Here is a 21,772-nt window from a genome sequence, read left to right as displayed (position 1 = left end):
GTAATTATACACCTTTGAACCCCTTCCAGATCAATCAACTTACTTTATTTGCACGTTCATTACGCATTCCGCAACTCAAGTGGTAGTGCCCACGCGGCCACGCCACGCAACAGCAAATACACAACCAAGAAAAATTCTTTAATAAATGTTTTACTCATAACATTCTCTATTACACATCAAACGTTTAAATAGAGCATTCACTTACAATCTAAGATACACATTCCGTCAATGATACATTCATTACACCAATGATATACACATTAGCTCCTTCCAATGGCGGCTACTATATGGACATTTTTTAGTCATGCAGGGAACATTAGTTGGGGAAAAAGGGATAAATTAGCTATATTTCAATATCTATTTGACATTTTTATTACATGATGAGATGCATTTAATCTCTAGCAATTCATTTTTCAAGGAAAATAAAGTCGAGGGCATGCTCAATAAGGGGCAATAATAGACTCTATCAGCTCTTGGAGTGGAGCAAGCTCCTTCTTGTCTATCAGCCCAAATTCCTGCACAGAAGCCGTGATAAGAATTAGTAGTCACACCCGAGCTCTGGCTACAAGAAAACACATTATAAGAACAATTCTAAAATAGTTTTGAAGATACACGGCTTAAGTTTTTGCATTTAGTTGACTATGAGGGGTTTTTGGTAGATATCATCAATGTTAATCTTGGCTATAGCGAATGATACTTGAAAAGAATAATACCCAGTGATTCAGTATAAACATAGATAACATCATGATAAGATGACAAGCATTGATTGCAAAAACAACACAAAATTCAAAGAAATAATAACAGCTTCAGACTCAAGATTGCAAGAACTCACATTGGTAAATAGTGTGAAATGTTTGAAGCAGGTATTTAGATGGGCCTCCTCCTTGAGACTCACAATCTTTTGAAAATGGGTGTGATAAATATGAGCATATACACGAAACAGGCGTTTGAATATTGTCTTCACAACTTCCTTGAAGTTGGATGGAAATGGTGCACCTGTAAAATTCAGCATATAAAACAAAAAGTCAACAAGAATTCTGCTTTGATATGCAAGCAGAAAAGGCAAGTAGAAGATATAACCAACCAATAAAAAGAAAAAAACAAGAACAGGGTATTATGGAGTAATTAAGTCAATTTGAAAATTACCAAGCCTTTGAGGAAATATAGATTCATCATCTAGCTGACCCTCAATCCAATCCATTAAATATTCAACATATTTTGGTGCAGAAACTTCAATAGGTTTTTTTATTTGCACACCATCAGCCCACCTATATTCATACCTGAAAAGCAATACCCATATCAGCCAAATGACATCGCACTTCAAACAGTGTAGGCTTCTTGTGATGGAAATCATGATAAATTTGGAAAAAATTTATATTTTTGAAATAATAATAAAGTAAATAGGAATTAAATTAATTACTACGGTTCAAGAATAACTTGCCATTTCACACAAGAAAACATTTTATGCTATTAAAGTGGTTGTTGAAATTACTATGTCATCCAAAAATGTATCTGGTGAACATGAATACTTTGTGCATGAGATGCTTCAGATTAAATATAATTCTTAAAGATATTTTTCATTTCCAATTGATGCACACTCTTCTCTCTATACTTCAAACATGTTTAACATAGAATAATATATTTTCTTCTTTAATCATTCACATTATGGGTTTCTTAATCAACCAAAAAAAAAAAAAAAAAAAATGAAAACTGGTTTGTGAAAGAATAAATTCTGTAGAATGAGGATAAGATGCCTAAGGTACATAAAACAGGAAGAAGTCCACAGAAGATATTGGAAACAACCCTACTGCTTTGCACCAAAGTAAATTAAGGAGGTTAACCTATGTCATAAATAATGCAGACAGGTATAGTATTCTAGGGAAAAGTTGAACTTTCCGCCCAGATCCAATACACTAATTAATTTGGAACATAGTAGTTCTACAATTCTGTAGGACACATGTTGATTCTTTTAAAGAAATATCACATCCAAACATTTTAAGGGGAACTAGATAAAATAGTATTGTCCATTGTTCAAAATATACATAATGAAGAATACACATCCAAAACATTTTACGGTTAGAAGAGGAACTAAGACGTGACTATTATAGTCATTAAATTTTTATCAATAGAATATTCCTCCTAAAAAAGGTTAATTTTGAAACAAAAAGAGCTCTAACTTAGATGTATCCAAGCAATATAATTTTGAAATTTTACAGGAAGTAATTGGTAAAATCATCAACAAAGCATTTAGTACTGGACATACTTGGGACCTGCTGCCATTGTAGGACAGTTCTCTGGTGTGCAAAACTCTGTGAGGGTTCCAAACAGAAGATTTACTTGGTTGAAGAAATCAACAGCTGGAAAAATGAGTAAAATAACACCTATTCAGTATAGATATTCTTAGTATTCTAGTAAAGCAGGGAAGTAATCAATCAAAATAGTATAAAATTTAAACCTAAAGTGCAAAAAACAATGGCATCATATGTATTAGTCTTAGCACCCTGTTGGGTGTGGACATTCAAATAATAGTTTATAAATAACTTTATGAAGTTGGTTAAACACTATACTCACACACACACACACACACATATGCATATAAATTACCACCACAACCACCAAGAAAAAAGAGTACATCTTCAGAGGATGAACTAGAAAGAATTGCATGTCTTTAGACATGAAGGGTGTTATGAAGACTCTCAACCACCTTCAACTCAGGTATATGGGGAAATAAATAAATAAATAAAACAAACAAACAAACAAGAAAGGGTACAAAAGGTACAAGAGAAAGGATTTTCAGGTGACTGGTTAAATATGATGGAATGAAGAGAGGGGAAGAGAGAGAGTACTGTTGACAGCAAGCCATTCATTAATGTCCTCTCCTGGAGGAAGTCTTACAGCTTCTCTCAAGTTTCCACTGCCTAAAGTTGAATCAATATGCTTTCTTAATTGCGCTCCCTGCAATACAAAATGATAATGATTAAATATGCATCATTCATGAATTATTAGATGATATGACCTTTCAAGTGTTAGGAACTGAATTTGGTTATAATTCTGGCCCAGATTTCAAAATCACATCAAATGGGGAATCATTTTAGAAAACTTGTAGCCTACCTCTTGTGTATCAAATCCGACATGAACACCTTTGGAGTTGGACTAAATCATTTCCTTAACCACCAATCCTAGACTACATTGGTTCCCTAACAAACTTTACCTTCGACTTTGCAAGAAAAAGTCTGAAACTGTTATCTAAATCACCATTGATGTGATAATATGTGATAGCACCAAGGTAATTGGATACCTTGAAGGTTGGTCATGCTATGACTGGAAGAGAGACAAAATCAAATAAACTAGATCTATTTGAACTTAAAGATTCTTTCATCTTTTCCTTTCTCAAAATTAGGGCATAAAATGTCAGCATGATGCAGCCATGCAGGTAGAACCTAGCATGCCATAACAATCCAGAGAATATAAAAAGATGAGGCAACTATTCTGTGTATGAAAAAGTGCAACCTTACTCCCAGAGGGGGCACTTTTTTTGGGGCGGAACGTTCTCTGGTTCCTGAGTAGAAATATCATATTAGGCATTAGGAATAAATGAAGGGTGAAAAAAGCACACAAGAAAAGCAGTCAAAGCATTGATGGCAGATCACTCTTTAAATGGCAAAGTATAGATCATAAAGAACTTTCAGCTGCAGATCATAATAAAGTGCAAACATACACCGCAATTGGCAAAATGCAAAGCAGCTCAAAGTTGCCACTAACAACCAATTCAAAATAATTACTGCTTTCACTTACACATCAGCACAGACGATTACATGCTAGTTTATATATCAATTTTAACATATAGTAACTAAAATTTCAATTATTTATTTATTTTAGAACTGAATTATTATCAAATTGCATGTATATTTCTTTTGAATATGATTTGTCTGGACAACAATTTTTTTACCTGCTGATATTTAAAGTAATATATGGTATATAATTTAATACTTCTAGTCATTATTCTTTTATGGATTGATAATTCATCACCATTCAAGTATTAAACATTAAGAGCTCTCGGCCTCTCGCATAAGAAGAGTATGGTATGAAAGTAGCACTAACCACAAACTATATTGCAACTAGCTAGTAAATCCAACAAAGATAGCAATGACATATTAAGACTTTAAACCAATGCTGTAATCATCAACCAGCGAGTCATGTAGCTCTGCCATTACATAGAGGCATACATGCAGGAATGAACATAGCAAGATTCTATCCACATTTGCATATAACTATCGCTATCTCACCGTTCTAGCAAACAGCATTTGCAGTACAGTAAATATTATCATTTCGTTGATGCCTTCTCCAAATTTCCTATTGCATGTCATTAATTTGATTTGCCGGATCCATTCTTAACAACAAAACTCTGGCTAGCTAATCTGATTTCTAGTTTCAATCCAAAACAGAGCCATTCCCCTTAAAAACCAGCCACAAAAGGATCTATATAATACATGCAAATGCATATATGAATTCAAGGGAGAAGTGAAAATCCTTTACTATTATCCAATTCAATTTCTTCTTTTCCTTTTTTTTAAAAAAAATATATATACACAAGTTCATTTCATTTTCGAAATATCCGGATCAATCCAATAATTTTAAATCTAGTATTGTACGATGAGACACTTCAGGAATGCAAATTCCAAAGGAAAAGCAAAGAAGATCAGGAAAAAAAAAAATCCAGAACAATAATTAGAATCATGATTAGAATCAAGACGGAGAGACGAACATCCATAGATCTGATGCAAACTGATCCTAGATCATAAACAATACACAAATCATAGCGAATTGAATGCCAATAGGAAAAAGAACAGAAAACATTAACATTAAATCTAAACTAAATTTACCTTCCAAGACCGAAGAGACTCATGTTGACGGTTGATGAATAAAACGGGAAGAAAAACGGATCCCTCTCTGATAGCTTAAATAAATTATGCAAAACAGAAAAAAAAAAAAAAAAAAAGAGAGCGGGCAGTGGCGAAGGGATTGCCCTGAGGAATTATATTTAAGAGCGGACAGGACGGGCAACTGTATTCGTTTTTTTTTTTTTTTTTTTTTTTTTTAATACTGTAATGAAAAAGAAAAAAAAAATTCTAATAACACCGTCCTCACAAAAGAATTGATGTAATTAAATCCGCATGAGTTTAGCTTAATGGTTTAATAGATAGTATTTAAAAGAAAAGATTAAAGTTTGAATCTTGATAACTACAAGAGTAAATACCCAAAATAGTCTCTCAAATATAACTAAATTCACAAATTGGTCCTCGACTTTTAATTTTAACCAATTAAGTCCTTAACTTTGCAATTTTAACACGATTTGATTCTCCATTTATTTGACCGTTTGTTGACCGTGATCTCGGAGGATATATATGTAATTTCACTGCCGCCTGCCTTCATCCGCTGCCGTGACACAGTCTATTGCCCATGTAACACCACATTTTTCTTAACTCTTCGCTCTGATACGAACTCAACTACATTAAATCCAAAGAGGGGATGAAGAAAGGCGACAGGATTTGGCAGATTGCTTTCGGCAGTGGATTCAAATGTAACAGTGCGGCCTGAAAATGCAACCGGAACCTTAAAAAATCGACGATCGACCATGAAATTACATATATATTCTCAAAAATCACAGTCAACAAACGGTCAAATAGACGGAGGACCAAATCGTGTTAAAATTGCAAAGTTAAGGACTTAATTGGTTAAAATTAAAAATCGATGACCAATTTATGAATTTAGCTATAGTCGAGGGACCATTTTTTGTATTACTCTAACCACAATGTGGATTATGTCCAAAGCGGGCAGATGCCGACATTTAGTCCTATCTACTGAGTCATTGAGTCATCGTAATTACATTCTCACAAATGCTCTGTCGGGCCGAGGTGAAGGGACTCTTGTGTTTCGAGATTCGACCTTTTAGAAAAAGAATTGATTTGATGTAATTAAATTGTCCCAAATATAAATATTTCCTATTTTCGAGTATTATGAAAAAAATTATATCTACTATACTAATAAGAGCCCAAGAGAGTTAGGCCTATAATTGGTAGAAAAAATGGCGGTCACAGATTTTAATCAAATGAATGGCTCAGATTGATTAAAAGATTGATCAGATTTAAATTTTACACTAAAATTTCTTAAAATACCCACACACCGTTACTAATTCCGTTAAAATTTTAAGAATAGCCGTTAGTTCACCATTAACTTACTCATTGATTTCAATAAAAAAAAAAGTCTTAGGTTCGAACCTCATCCCAATCAAAGTTGGCATAATTAGTACTCTATTTTACTCTTATTAAATTATATATATAAATAATAATTTAGTAGTTACAACAAAAAATAATACATATGCATTTCTTTAATTTAAATTTATGTGTCTTCAATGCCTTTATTCAAAAAAAAAATTTATTCATTATCAATAAATTAAATAAGAGAAATAATTTGTAGCATTCAAAAAAAAATAAGAGAAATAATTTTATTAGTTATATTGTCTTTATTTTTCTTCAATATAAAAATTCTTTATATTCAAATTTATTAATTGATTATATTCGCTACATTGTCCTTACAATGTCTTTATTCAGTGAAAAAAAATTATTAATTATCAATAAATTAATTAAAAGAAATATTTTCATTAGTTATATTGTCTTTATTTTTCTCAAATGTACAAATTTTTACATTCAAATTCATCAATTGATTATATTCACTACATTATCTATTATCTTTTTTGTGCACTATTTTTCTAATTAAATATCAAAGTTATAATACAAAATAACGCTATATATTTATTTACCAAGTATTTTATTAATACCATGAAAAAATTAAAAAAATATAATTAATAAAGTCAACCATATTAATTACTTGAGAGATTTTGTGACAAAGAGAGTATTCAAATCACACAACAAATTGAAGTGAGAACTACCTCGCAATGTCCTTGTTTGACAATCAGCAGTTAGCGGTTAGCGTTAGCGGATTATACTAGCGGATTTGACCAGCGAATTTATTTAATTATTAACATTGGGTAGAAAAAATGACCGCCAAATGATTAAATCAAATGAATGGTTCATATTGTTCAGGTTTTAATTTTTTTTCTTTTAAGATTTTCTAATTTATCATTAATTATATGATTATCCATTTAACTTTTCCGTTAATTCACCGTTAGTCTAATTCTAATATTAAAGTCTAATATAAAATTATAACTACACCATTAATCTAATTCTAATATTAAAGTCTTAATAGAACTTAACCACAAATCCTAATGTTGGAATCTCCTCAAACACTATTGGTATATATTTAATATTTTATGCCCTAATTTTTATTTGTTCTCCCTTATGTCCCGTATTTGGTTTCAACTATACCTATACAATTATTTTATTGACAATTATAATCAATCTTGACTATATCTACTATATCTACTATCTACTATACTAATAAGAGCCTAAGAGAGTTAGGCCTATAATAGGTAGAAAAAATGGCGGTCAAATTTTTTAATCAAATGAATGGTTCATATTAATCAGATTTTAATTTTTCCTTGAGATTTCCTAATTTATCCTTAATGAATATGATTATCCATTAACTTTTCCGTTAAATATTATCTTTTCCGTTAGTTTCTGTTAGTTCACCGTTAACTTACTCATTGATTTTAATAAGAAAGGTCTCAGGTTCGAACCCCATCCCAATCAAATTAAAGTTGGCATAATTAGTACTCTATTTTACTCTTATTAAACTAATAATAATTAATAATTTAGTAGCTACAACAAAAAATAATACATATGCATTTCTTTAATTTAAAATTATTTGTGTACAATGTTTCAATAAATTAAATAAGAGAAATAATTTCATTAGTTATATTGTCTTTAATTTATTTTTCTCCAAAGTAAAACTTCTTTACATTCAAATTAATCAATTAATTATATTCACTACATTGTCTATTATCTTTTTTGTGCACTATTTTTTAATTAAATATCAAAGTTATAATACAAAATAATGCTATATATTTATTTACCAAGTATTTTACTAAATACCATGAAAAAATATAAATAAAAAAAAACATAATTAATAAAGCCAACCATATTAACTACTTGAGGGATTTGTTGACAAAGAGAGTATTCAAATCACACAACAAATTGAAGTGAGAACTATATCGCAATGTCCTTGTTTGATAATCAGCAGTTAGCGGTTAGCGTTAGCGGATTTGACCAGCGAATTATATCAACAGTTGGTAAAAAGATATTTGAAGAAATTAGCCCCCGTTTAGATTAACATGTAAAATGACCTAAGGGTATACATATATTTCATAATAATAATAATAATAATAATAATAATAATTGTTATAAAAAAATTAAAAAAAAAGTATAATTAAGCCAATCATATTAACTACTTGGGAGATTTATTGACAAAAAGAGTATTCAAATCACACAACAAATTAAAGTGAGAAACTATCTCGCAATGTCCTTGTTTGGCAATCAGCAGTTAGCTCTTCAATATTAGTATATATTTAATATTTTATGCCCTAATTTTTATTTGCTCCCCTTTATTTTTCGTATTTGGTTTCAACCATACCCATACAATTATTTTATTGACAATTATAATCAATCTTGACTATATAATCTTGCATTTATAAACTTAGAATTACCTATTTAAATACGCAAATTCAACATTCAATTATCTATGCATGAACAATTCTAATATAATTTTGCATTGATATATTTTATAGTACTTTTTTTTAAAAAAAAAAATATTGGGCATTATCTCAATCGCGCAATGCGCATAAAAAAACTAGTTATAATATAAAGAAAGACAAGAATTCGACCATTTATGTATTTAAAAAAATTGTATTAAATATGACTTAATTAAAGTTTAATTGAATTAGTTACATCATATAGCCATATAGGATCCGGATAATAATAGTAATATAGTTTGAACAAAATTTATAGTATCACACTTAATTTTTTTATAAAGTAAATGTATTTTATATTTGATAAAAGTATTCTCAATATATATATATATATATATATATATATATATATGATAAAAAGTACTCCCTCCGTCCCGAATTGGTTGTCTCATTTGCTTTTTGCACGCTTTTTAAGGAATTAAAGTAAATGTTATGTATTTTCCAATTATGCCCTTCACTTTTTCACTTTTGGGAATAAAAGCAAAAGTCATAAGGGTAATTTGAGAAAAAGTAGAATGATGGTGATGTTCAATTTTGGAAAGAGGACAACATTTTGGGACAAACTAAAAAGGAAAGTAAGACATTCAAAATGGGACAGAGGGAGTATTATTTTAATTTTTATACATAATACAAAATTATTTATTATACTGTAAAATCTTTTAATTTACGTGTTGCAACTTGCAAGATATTTATTTGGCCTGAAAATTTATAGAGCTGTATGTGAGTATGTCTGATAGTGACTGGGAAAAAGCTGTCTGGCACTGACTTCGTTCCAAGTGACGGGCCCCGCCAAAAAGCTCAAATGAAATCTTGATTTTTAGCTAATCTTTTGAACATGCATTGTCTGTTTACTAATAGAAAATTTTCTCTCTAAAAAATTAGAGAATTAGATGATTGAAAACAGAAAACATGTTTATTAATACAGTTTTTCATTATGAAAATTGAAAATAATTTTTCACTCTTAAAAACTGTTTTTTAAATAAAAAAAAACAGAATCATATATCATCTATTTGGTCATATGTCACTATAACCACCTTACTATGATTACATTCATTATCATCTCATTTTACTTATTATCATCTTCTATCTTTTCTACTTACTTTACTTATTTAAACATAACTTATATGCTTACACTTTAAATTTAGACATTATTTACATTATCAAAATCAAAATTAAGAATATAATTGAACTCTATACAATGTTTTAGATTTTGATTGAACTCAATAGATTATTATTTCGGATATTTTTAGTTATGTTATATCGTAATACAAGTTCGGTCCGGATATCAGATATTGAAATCTCACATATATTAGAATTCAAAGTAAAAATTATATATTCATATACACGTCATTCAAATGAATATATCCAAAAAATATTTTAAATATTAGTTCAAAAATTATTAAATATTATCTAAACTAAATTTTAGGTCAACTTAGTAGGTTATTGGTTCAGATATATTTTTAAATTTTTATGTAAAAATATTACATATATTAGACTTAAAAGTAAAAAAAATAATTATTCTATTTAAACCAAACATATGTAAAAATATTTTAAATATAAGATCTAAAAATTACTCGAAATTAAATTTGTGTTAATTTTATAACGCTAATCTAAAAAAATAAAAAATAAAAAAAATTGTTGGTAAACAAGTTTTTTTTTTTTTAACAGAAAACCGAGAATGAAAACCTGAAAATTAGAAAATAGCAAACATAGAACAGTTTTCTGTTAGTAAACGGGCGAGAGTTTCAGTGATACAGCTCAAATCTTTCTTCCCTAAATCTCCATATTTGTTTCATCTACTCAACTCTTTTATATCATCATATAATTTTTTTTTTCATTATTTTCTCTCTATTGATCTCGATTAAATGGTAAAAAAGTCTAAAGGAGAGAGGGGAGAAGGGATGAATAGACTTTTTAAATTATTTCAGATACAACTCTTAAAAAGCTAGATAACAATTAGAATAAGTATGAAGAATATTCAATGTTAATTAATCTTATACAATAATCTAACTCAAAATGTGCATGTGGAATAAATGTACGTAAATAGTACGCGTATGCTTTAAGAACTCAGATGATTGTGAATATTAATAGCATGCAATACGTAAAATAATTAAATAAAGTAGATAATAGAGATAATTTTTATAGTGGTTTGAATGTGCATGTAATCCTTCTACTCCACTCTACTTCTATCTTTTAGAAGAATTCATTATATCAAACAACTAGATACAAGATATAGTATTTCGACTCCAGTGCCTTGATAAGTCGACATGATCTTCAGATCTCTCAAATAAAGTGCTTTGAACACAAAGCCATCATTTATCACTAGATCTCACATATGAAGTGCTTTGAAGTTTGAACACAAAGCCAACACAGTCACCTATCACACTGATAAAGTGCTTTGATAAAAAAGCCAACACTTAATTATCTCAAGATTTCACAGTACTCATTGTTACTCTCCATTATCTATACTTTGTAGAGATACAAGAAAAATGAATTTTTCTCTCTAACTCTTAGAGACTTTTTAGAAAGTTTAGTCTCTTTTCTACTGGATATTTTTTATGAAGAATAAATGTATCAAAATTTGAAGATTTTGTGCTTGCTCTTTCGTGTATGTGCTCTTTTCTTCGTTGATCGATTATCTTTGTCTTTAACTCTTCATGCCCTTTTATAAATAATCAAATCTATCCGTTGGAGTGAGATAGCTTTGATTTTGAATTCTTGGTTACGTTGTTGTAGTCTGATTTGATGTGTTGAAAATTTGATCTTCACTTTTGGCTGTTGCATGCAGTAACTTGATCTGACATGTTAAAATTTTTTCCTTACTACTTGGTCTGCGAATCAGGCTTTAATGACTTATAGAACTTTTCCATATTTGGCATGTATCATTCTTGAAATTTGTGTAAAAATTTAAATACAGTAGAATTCCAATCTTGAGGTGTCCTTTGCTTCAACTTTGTTGCTTGAAAGCTTTGCTCCTTAGAAACTCTACTCACAAAATTTGCTCTTTAATAATTATGCTGCTCATGAGCTAGTTTTCAAAAATTCTTCTCCTAATAAACTTGTACTAGTTTCCAAAAACTTTGTTGCACGCTAATGAGTTAATTTTGAGGACTCTTCTCCTTATTTATTTTTGAAAAACTTTCTCCTTTAAAACTCTACTGCTTACAGAAATTAATCTAAAAAACTTTGTTGTTCTTTTTAATTTCTGAAATCTTTTAAGAACTTTGCTGCTTCTTAAAAAATCTGCAGTTTGTACTGCTCATGTGATCTTCTTGACGCCTAGATAGTTTTGAGCAAACAATTTACAAAATAAATATAGGGATATATATAATTTTTCAAATTACATTTTGACTCATCAAAATCTATAACATATATTCCTAACACTCTCTAATTACTTTCCCCTTATCCCCCATCTTGTAGACCTTACCCTCCTTCGCATCATCAGTTATTTTATTCACTTTCCTATAATTATAATTTTAAATTTAAATACGAAATAAAATAATTTTTAAATTACAAATTTCGATTTCATAAATTAGTTCAAATAATTAATACGATATTAAAATTTTCATTCAAAATTGTCTATAGAATAATTTCAGAATAAAATACAAAATATTAAATACGAAATATACTTATATACCAACAATTAAAAATTGCAAATTTAAAAATAAATTTAACTTGGAATTACTACGATTCAATTAAAAAATAAATTTTTAAAAAATTACCCTCAAAATGAGGGTAATTTTTTTTTTTTTTTTAAATGCAGCCTCAATTTGAGGCAACTTGATATTAATAATGCATTTTATCTTGAATGACACATTGCATAAAAATGTTTACATGGATTAACCTTTGGGGTTTATTGACAACGAATTTCCGAATCATATTTGTAGCCTTTGTGTGCCATTTTGCTTTCTACCTACATATGTGACTTCATTAGCAACTTCAAAAATCTTTAGACACAGGCATAAGTTCTCAATGTCTATATATACTTTATTATGGTAAAGAAATTATTTTAAGAGCTTATATGTCACCTTAATTAGCTTATTGCTCAACATTAAATAGTAAACTATTTCTATTAATAATATAAATATATAATCTAAATCTATAAAACATATATATAAGACTAACTTCGAGTTAATATCCTTGATTTATGTCTATATTTCTATGCTTTTAAGTTATACATTATGCTACAAATATTAGACTACTATTTTCATCGAACAAAATTACTTTTATACAGTTAAACATCCGTTAATATATATTAAATGCTATCATAATTGTATTTTACCATTTACCTTATCTCAAATTCTTATATATACTATGGAGTATTATGTAAAAAAAAAAAAAATTTCAATATAACTATATTTTAATATTGAGTATTAAAATTGGAATTTATTTTTACACAGAAAAGACTAATAATAAATTATATAAGACTCAATGTTGTTAAAGTCCAATAGGAATAGCCGGATTTAGCCCAATCCTGTTGCCCAACGTGCGGGCTTTGTATAAATTGGCATTTTACGATTATTACAACTTCATGTCTTATTCGATCTCATACAAAATGTTTTTTTTTTTTTCTCACAATCTACTTAATTGTAATACCTGACGTATCAATCAAGAAAATATTATTGCAATCATATTGTCCTTATCGTTTTAAAAATACAAAAAATCAAGGCAATTAAATCAAATATATGACATTCAAAACACCATGAACAAAAAATCAAAACGAAATGTCAACCAAACAATGTGTACGACTTTCATTCCCATTTCTTGTGTCTAACTTATAAACCAAACACATCCTGACTATTATGGTTTACCTATTTTAATAATTAACCATAGTGACATTCAAAACTTGTATTACCAAGAAAACAACTGTATATACATATGTATTAGAGACAAAGGCAATAGATCCTTGAAGCCATAAAAAGCAATGAGCAGAAGACAAAAACTGGCAAATTCAGTCAGGTATTGAAGAACAATGGCTGGAGAGACTAAATACTCAACAAAGGGAATCCTTTCTAATTCAACAACTGTATACTAAAAAGCCTTTAACCCTCATAATGGTAGTGAAGTCAACTTGTAATGTCTCTGATCAGGGGCAAAAATTAGTGCCCTTAGCTTTCTTTGGATATCCATCCAATTGTTGTATGAAAATGCCAATCCTTTAGTAAAAGTAGTATACCTCAAAGGTATTCAGCTTGTATTCTCTCTCTGTTCTGCTCCCACCAGCTCTTTGCATGCATCTCTCCAAATCTTTCTCGGCTGTGTCAAATATGAACAACAGCTTAGAGGTGAAAACAATAAACAAGGAAGATCATTGCCTAGCTAATTGTTTGATTTACTCTTTGCATGCGCTCTAGACTATATTGTTAGGCGAAGGCAAGTGAAGGGAAGTCCAGCACCATGTGGCTAGCCAAGGTCTGAAGGGCCGAGTCCAACACCTTGCCTTTAAAAAATGTAGCAATATATAGAGAAACTACGTGCTATATTTGTTGAGATAGTGGCAAACGTTTGATCTAATAAGTGGTATTAGAGTCAGGTCACGGGTTCGAGTTCAGGTGGAGGCCTAGCGCACCAGGTGGCTAGGGGCATTGTATTGTTGGGCTTGAGTTTAGGTGGAGGCCTGAAGGGTTAAAGTTGCACGCAATGAAGGCCTAACGCACCAGGTGACTAGGGGATTGTTGGGCGCATGATCCTAACAAGAATGGGAATGGGAATGGGAATGTAGTACCTGAATCTGACACGGCGCAGTTCTCTAGTGCCATCAGCAAGTTGTCTGATGGTAATATAGACCCCGGGTTGATCTTGTTCAATCCACTCTGACTCCATTTCACTGGCATTGCTAATGGATATTGAAGCATCGTCCCGGGATTCTGTAGTTGTTCTTGATGCATCCATACAACACATTTCTCCATTTTTATGGTGTTGGCTACCTCCATGATCAGGCAGTGCAATAGGAGGAGGAGGCTTATTATTATTGCAATTTCTCAGTGCAGGAGTCATCATCCTAGGGCTCTCTCTTGAGGACGACCCTAACCGAGAATAACAAGAATCTCTCTGTGGACCAACAGTTTAAATTAAGGCTTCTGGGAATCAGATAAAAGTTTGAATTTTGCAATGGAGATTTGTGCAAATAATGACACCAGAAACTTACCCCATTTTCAGACTGTGAGGGAGTGCTGGGAGCTTCTTGTTGGTTAAATTTGTGCACATTGTACAGCTCCATTATCCTGTCATAGTTCTCTCCCCACCATCTCTGAGCTTCCCATTTGTCATACATGTCCCGGCTTCACATTCAACAATTCACCAGTGTTAAAAGAGTCCCACATTGAAAATATATGAGTTTATAAGGTCATGAAATTGACCATGTGCATTATAGTTCAGTCTTAGATTATAACATGGTATCAGAGCTTGTAGCTGTTAATTATACCTAAAGCGGATTCTCCTAAGATCATTTCCACCTTGAGGAAGAGACACAAAGGTGATTTGAATCCCAGGCTCCACCTGTGCAGTCCACTCCTCTACTCCACCAAACTGGATGACAGGATCTACACCGCCCTGTGGTCGGGCGCCAGCGAATCTCGAGCCAGGCCTAGGAGTTTGGGAATGGGCAGCATTTGTGAAATCCCATGCAGGTGTAGAACCAGAGCTCCCAGGCTGGTAAGGAAAGGGAATGGCCTCTGATGTAAGGGTATCGAAGTCCGGGTTGGGGCGTTGCCCTTTCCTGCAAGTGCCAGTGGGTATGCTGGACTTGCATTTATATGCACCAGAGACCTTTACTGCAATATCCTTGATCTGCAAATGGTCAAAACAGAGATGCTTCATTATACTGATTCCCATTGTTTTATGAAACTAAGCAAGCAAAAATGGTTAAGGTTCATGTGAGTGATAGATATAGCACTTAAGTGCAACATTAGCAACCATAAAAAGAATGATTCTCTTATTACTGGGGGGGGGGGGGGGGGGGGGGTCTTGGAAAAGAATTGGACCACTAGCTACTTAAGAAGTGCAATATGTTGGGACCAAGATTTAGGCACGTGATCCAAGGTGCAGCATGATCTCAATCCCTTTTCCCCTTCCACATTCATTGTCAAGCAGAAAATAATATTCCCAAGACCCTTTTTATGGGTGGGGGTGTTGAGGGCAAGGGCAAATCGGTCAATTGTTATACTATAGACCAGGTCCACCTTGCATTTACTAAAAATGATGCGTCTTTTAACATATTATATGTAGATAATAAATTATGTGTCTGTAAATAAATTGAAAATACATAACATTTTAATTATAGACACATAATATGGATATTATTTTAGATCAAAGTCCATAATATAAGGTAAACCATGATCCATTGTATAATGTGTCCAATTCATTGTCCTGGGTACCATTTAAGTGGAGAGTTATGCCATGGACCCGGGTCCACCTTGCAATGTGGACCCAAGTCAAAATACACAATTTATATACCAAATGTTTACAATTCAAATTGTGAATATTTAGTATATAAAATTGTAAAAATTCAGTATATAAATGATGTATTTTTGAACCCAGTTCCACTTTGTAAGGTGGATCCGAGTCCACGGAATAATTTGCCCCATTTAGTGGCTACACAAAAACTTCGGGCCGATATGGCTCCACACCCTTTTCTGGTCCTTCATATGGAGAGTGACAGAAAAGAAGAAAAGAAACATCAAAAGAAATTTGTTCATTCCAATTTAAGGGTTTTTGGAATTTTTGTCATAACTCCAACCAAATGAAGAAATGAGGAAATTGGAAAATAAAGTAACAAGACAGGCAAAAAAAAGCAACAACATAAAATTATGGTAATTTTAACTCAAAGTTTACTAACTTAATTCACTAGACACAGCAGTTGTTTATTCATGACAATGTATCTATCTTATTTCCTCGATAAACTTTTAGCTTTAACTTCCTCAACAATCAAACAGTTAATTTCTGGGACAATTCCATGTTTTACAATTTAATTTTCTCTTGTTGAAAAAAAAAGTTCATGAAAAATTATTATTTTAAATATAATATTATGTATTACGTTATTTATGAGCATTTTTAAAGCATAAATAGAAAATTAAAATTGTCAAATCAGAAGAATTGAAATCAATTGACTAAGAATTGTAATAGTGAATGTCTTCAAAAAAAAAAAAAAAAAGAATTGTAATAGTGAATAAAATTTGAAAATAAAGTTACAAATAAAATGTGATAAAATTAAATTATGAATTAAACGTTACAATTTCGTAATTGGTATAGGAATAAAATTGAAAATTTGTATTAAAAATAGTGAAATAGTAGGATATAGTAACCACAATAGTGGTTTGTGCTCAGTTTTTTAGAAGAACATAAGTATGTGAGGAGAGAGAAGATTTGGTAGTTTCCTACAAGAGGATGGTTTTTTGTGAGTCCCACAGAAGAAAGAAAGTGCAGAAAAGAGGCGTAGCCGGGTGCGTTTCGTGCACAAACAACGTCCCGGGCATTGGGGCATGTGTTGTGCACGCACCAATTGAAGAGTTAACTGTTTTGTTTTATCTTTTTTTTTTTTCTCTTTTTCTTTATTTTCTCTCTTCTCTCTTAATTGACACCTCAAAAACAAAACAAAAAAAAAAAAAAAAAAAATTACTCCTATTGAAATTGTCTAAAAGAAGGGTACACGTATAGAACCTGCGCCGTCAGGCTTTTGACGGTGTCGGGCGTCCCACGCGTGCCGTCTTCTCTTCCGTCATCTTCTGTCTTTGGCTTACACGTGATACACGTAAGCATCTGTTCTTCTCTCCCTACCCAAGATTTTCTATTTCACTTTCCCTACCTTCAAAAAAGGTACTATAATAAACAAGACATTTAACATTAAATCTCTTATTTATTTATATTTATAGGAAAAAAAGTCAAATAAGTCGCTAAATTTTTACGATTGAACTATCAAATAAAAAAGTATACAATCAGTTGTGCAAATAGCATTTTCTAAAGGTTACTTCAAAATTTCACTTAAATATGATATCATGTCAAATATCACATTTTTTTGTTTGATGGTTTAATTTCACAATGTATAAAAATTTAGTTGCCTATTTGACACTTTTTCCATATAAATATAGTTGAAGACGTGAAGTAATGCTAAAACAATCAATACCAAATTAGTATTTATCTTTATATTCTAAGCAGGGAAATAAATTTGCTAATTGCGGAATGTTTTCTATGCTAAATAGTACTTCTTCACTTATGTTTTATTTATTAAAAAAAAATTGCATTTTTAATCCCTTTTTACCGTTGCAATATACTCCTAACTCCTAGAATAACAAAATTATTAAAATTTATTAATTTTTTTTACTTAGTACATGACTATTTTAGTACTTTTAAATGTTTCTTTATTTATTATAATATTCTTTAGTCTCGATATTTCATTTCTATTCTTTTTAAAAAGAGATTTACTTTAATAAGTTTGTGTAAGGAAAATATGAATAATGTACCACAATTAAAGAAAAAATTTAGGAAAAAAAAATTGTCAATTCGCTATTTTGCATATGAAATACTAAACCTAAAAAAGTTATAAAGATAATAAAATTTAAAAAATAACGAAAAATTTTAATAGAACTTAATACTTTTGTTGTTTTGGATTTAGAATTGTAACTTTTTAAAAAAAAAAAAAAGTTAAAAGAAGTATATCGCAACAGTAAAAGGTTAGAGACTAAAAAAAAAAAACTAGTAAGAAATAATGGAATGATAAAAAAATATAATTTTTTAATTTTATTTATTACTTCTTGCACAAATTAATTTTCGTTTTCCGTTTATTCTTTAGCAAATCTTAATTTTGTGTTTAAAAGAACTATTAGTGGGATGCTTTAATGTATAAATGTTTTTACTAATACTGAATTGAATTTTTTTTTTTAACCAAGACTATGTGGTCTTATCGTATCCGGGTTGGATTTCTATTTGGAAGGTTGTGAGTTCGAGCCTTGGAGGCGTTATTGACTCTTTGTGTTAAAATATATGAATAAGACATTATAATAGAGTCAGTAGCATTCAAAAAAAAAAGAATTAAATATTTTTAAAATAAAATTATAAAATTTTAAAATCAAATATTGTTATTTGAATGGGACATAACAAAATGAGGAATATGAAATTTACGGTAATACATTAATTACTATTTTGAAAGAAAGGAAAGGAATATTACTATATTTGCCCAGCTTTATTTCACATCTACCGGAAGTGTTTTCTAGGGAACACAAATGATTCATTTCTTAACTCCAAAAAAAAAAAAATGGATTCATTTCAAGAAGGAAAATGATATGTGTACTATACTACTATCATATTTTACTTCCAATTTTTACTCACACACATAACTTTAATGCAAATATTTGTATTGAGATTTATATAGAAAAGTACATATCAAAAAGTAAAATTGAGAGAGTAAAATTTGAAAGTACATATAATAAACTCTTTTAAGAATTTAAGGGCACTTGTTGATGTTATTAAAAAAAAAAAAAACAAAACAAAAAAAAAAAAAAAAAAAAAACAACCTTTTAACTCTTGGAAAATACAATAAACACTCTTTTACTACACACTAATTTAATTTCCATATTTTAGTTTACAGGGCATCATAATAAAGAGTTTTAAGCTTTTTTTTTTCTTTTTTTTTTATTTTAATAATTTAAAATAAAGGTCAAATTCTATCAACGCAACTCAGGTCAAATTCAAATTAGTCTCATAGTGTTAAGAACATCGGACCAATATGCCAAAAAAAAAAAACCATTTACATTTTATTTGTGGCCTCAAATTTCACTTTAATAATGAACTACCCAAACTTTAGTCCAGTTTCAAATTAGTGTTCGAGTCTAACTTCAATTTTGATCATTAGATTATTACATTTTTCACTTGTAGACTTCAGAATCAATCCAAATGTATTTCTTGATTATTGAAAATATATACCCTTTTTAATCTTTTGAAGGACCACAATTAGCTAATTTAAACTCAATGATCATAAATAGAAAAAAAAAAGTAACAATCAAATAATTATTAAATACTGGTGTTTTAGTGTTGGAAAGAATGTAAGTTTGAAGATGGTGAGATAGTTATGAACTCCCATCCACTCAATATAAATACAAACAAAAAGAAAGCCTGGAAAAAGCAAAAGAAAGTGAAGCAGATCAGAGTGTAGGGAGATCAGAATCAATGGCTTTTAATATCAAGCAATCATCAAATATAAAAGTGAAAAAAAAAAAAAAGTAAAAAAATTCTCAAAGTAACTTCATTCTCTGCTCTCTTTACTCTACTCTCCTTCCCCACCCACCCAATAAAGCCAATAAAAAAAAAATGAATTCTAAAACTCCCTCCTACCCTATTCAAACTCGAGGTGACAACCATCCTGAGTCGATTAGTGTCTTGTTTCTTAAACTGATAATTCGAATGTACATTTATTATATAATGCTAAATATTTGTAATAAAGTAAGTAATATTAAAAAAAATATAATGCTAAATATTCTCTGTTGTCAAAATCAATTTTGAGATTTAAAAAAAAAAAAATTATATCCATATCTTTTGAGTTAGAGGGAAGATAGTGTGGAGCATGGGAATGAGAATGACAAATAGCTTTAGAAATCAAATCACAAACACACAAAAATCTCACAACAAAAACACATTCAGTACACTGTACACGCGCACAATCTCTGGAAAGTGACTCGTAACAAATTTCTAAAAACAACACAAAACTCCAACAAAATCCTAACAAAAAAAAAAAAAAAAAAACAAGAGCGAATGAACAGAAAAAGGTGAAGCGTTAGTTACCTGGGACGTGTTGGCCGGCCGGGGAGAATATATATGGCTCCAACGTTAATGGGAATGTTCCGAGCCCCGTGACGGTTTTTCCGGTCCTTTCCCGCTTCAATTTCGGAGAAAAATGTACATCGAGAACCGAACCGGATCAAGTCTGTAAAATCCAGAGCATTGAAGGGAAGGAAAGGGGCGGGAGGGAGGGAGGGAATATTGGCCGGCGGCGAGTGAGTGTGCGGCGGCGCTTTTCCAGAAAGTCCGAGGGATTTTCAGCTCCAGGTTTTACGCTAACGTGTAGAAAAACATCGCAGGAGAGATTTGCGAGAGATTGTGCTCAGAATCAAACAAGGAAAGAAAAGAGGATTGAAGAGAGAAAGGACGAGAAGACGTTGGGATGTGAAGAGGTATATATATATATATATATATATATATATATATATATATATATAGCCTCATTTTATTTGTCTTATTCACAAGACCTCACTAAAGTTATTTTAATTTAATTTTTCAAAAAATTAAATTTAATATTAGTAAATAAAATTTATATATTTAAAAATTATATTAAAAATATTATTAACACAAAAAATTAAATTTAAAATTACTAAAGAAAATAAGTAAAAAAAAATGTTGATTTAACTAATAAATAGTAAATTAAATAGACAAAATGGGACGAATGAGTATATAGATATTGAAGAATGTGACGGGCCTCTATATATATCTCGTTTCGTTAGCTGTTATATAACGGAAGAGTGGGATTGCATGTTGTGCAGGGTTGAATGACCAGTGGATAAAAGGTTAAATTATGGTAAGATATCTGATGCTATACAATTATACAATCTTATTACACTTTTTTTTTTTACATCCTGCATGAGCTGTACATTTAACTAGTCACAAAAGTGAAATTTGTCACAAAAGACCAAAGATCAAATCTCGTCATCGAGCAGTAATATAATGTAACAAAAGTCTGGCCACCTTAGCTATTCAGATAAGTCACCATTATTTATCACTCAAATCGGGACGTGGCCACGTGGGATGCTTAAGGTGTACAACTTGTTACGTTTTGTAAACGTAACAAATTTTATTACATAATTATTAGAAAAGTCGTCTTTTAATTAAGAATTTGAAATAAAATATGTATACATGATCCTATGAATTAAAAACTTTTAAATGTTAGAACTAAAGTACTTTAAATGTCTTAATTAATGTTCATTTGAATTTGAAAAAAGAATTTATTTCACTTTTGTCAGTTCTTTTAAGGGTAGGATGCAGGACTAAATTGAAGAACAATATAAATTTCTTCCCTATAAAGAT

The 21,772-nt window shown here is 30.4% G+C and overlaps 2 protein-coding genes across 2 annotated transcripts; both read right to left on the bottom strand.

Annotated features, from left to right (window-relative positions):
* Positions 1 to 138: 138 nt before the first annotated feature.
* Positions 139 to 5,013, bottom strand: LOC109177389 (MOB kinase activator-like 1A). Its single transcript, XM_019326752.1, has 7 exons — positions 4,884 to 5,013; positions 3,511 to 3,559; positions 2,847 to 2,955; positions 2,264 to 2,357; positions 1,147 to 1,280; positions 833 to 996; positions 139 to 515 (listed from the first exon to the last, which is right to left on the bottom strand). Exons 1-7 carry the CDS (start codon positions 4,904 to 4,906, stop codon positions 441 to 443), a joined length of 648 nt encoding a protein of 215 aa, XP_019182297.1. The 5' UTR covers positions 4,907 to 5,013; the 3' UTR covers positions 139 to 440.
* An 8,524-nt stretch (positions 5,014 to 13,537) lies between these two features.
* On the bottom strand, positions 13,538 to 20,851 carry LOC109177235 (protein BREVIS RADIX-like). The gene is made up of 6 exons (XM_019326555.1): positions 20,477 to 20,851; positions 17,363 to 17,507; positions 15,129 to 15,493; positions 14,853 to 14,985; positions 14,430 to 14,755; positions 13,538 to 13,960 (listed from the first exon to the last, which is right to left on the bottom strand). Exons 2-6 carry the CDS (start codon positions 17,459 to 17,461, stop codon positions 13,882 to 13,884), a joined length of 1,002 nt encoding a protein of 333 aa, XP_019182100.1. The 5' UTR covers positions 17,462 to 17,507; positions 20,477 to 20,851; the 3' UTR covers positions 13,538 to 13,881.
* Between the last annotated feature and the right edge of the window lie 921 nt (positions 20,852 to 21,772).

This window comes from Ipomoea nil, unplaced genomic scaffold (genome assembly GCF_001879475.1).
Source record: "Ipomoea nil cultivar Tokyo-kokei standard unplaced genomic scaffold, Asagao_1.1 scaffold0804, whole genome shotgun sequence".
In the NCBI taxonomy this organism is placed as follows: Eukaryota; Viridiplantae; Streptophyta; class Magnoliopsida; order Solanales; family Convolvulaceae; genus Ipomoea; species Ipomoea nil.
This window is presented reverse-complemented; position numbering and strand designations above follow the sequence as displayed.

What these genes read in the sequence shown, in the direction of transcription:
- LOC109177389 (XM_019326752.1), bottom strand. Translation starts at nt 4,906, where the DNA reads ATGAGTCTCTTCGGTCTTGGAAG. An exon ending in AGTCTCTTCGGTCTTGGAAG is followed by an intron (nt 3,560 to 4,883) that starts GTAAATTTAGTT and finishes ATTTCTACTCAG; the next exon opens with GAACCAGAGAACGTTCCGCC. An exon ending in TGAATGGCTTGCTGTCAACA is followed by an intron (nt 2,358 to 2,846) that starts GTACTCTCTCTC and finishes TCATTTTTCCAG; the next exon opens with CTGTTGATTTCTTCAACCAA.
- LOC109177235 (XM_019326555.1), bottom strand. Translation starts at nt 17,461, where the DNA reads ATGCTTACGTGTATCACGTGTAAGCCAAAGACAGAAGATGACGGAAGA. An exon ending in CTTAGGAGAATCCGCTTTAG is followed by an intron (nt 14,986 to 15,128) that starts GTATAATTAACA and finishes TTGAATGTGAAG; the next exon opens with CCGGGACATGTATGACAAAT. An exon ending in CCTCACAGTCTGAAAATGGG is followed by an intron (nt 14,756 to 14,852) that starts GTAAGTTTCTGG and finishes GTTGGTCCACAG; the next exon opens with AGAGATTCTTGTTATTCTCG.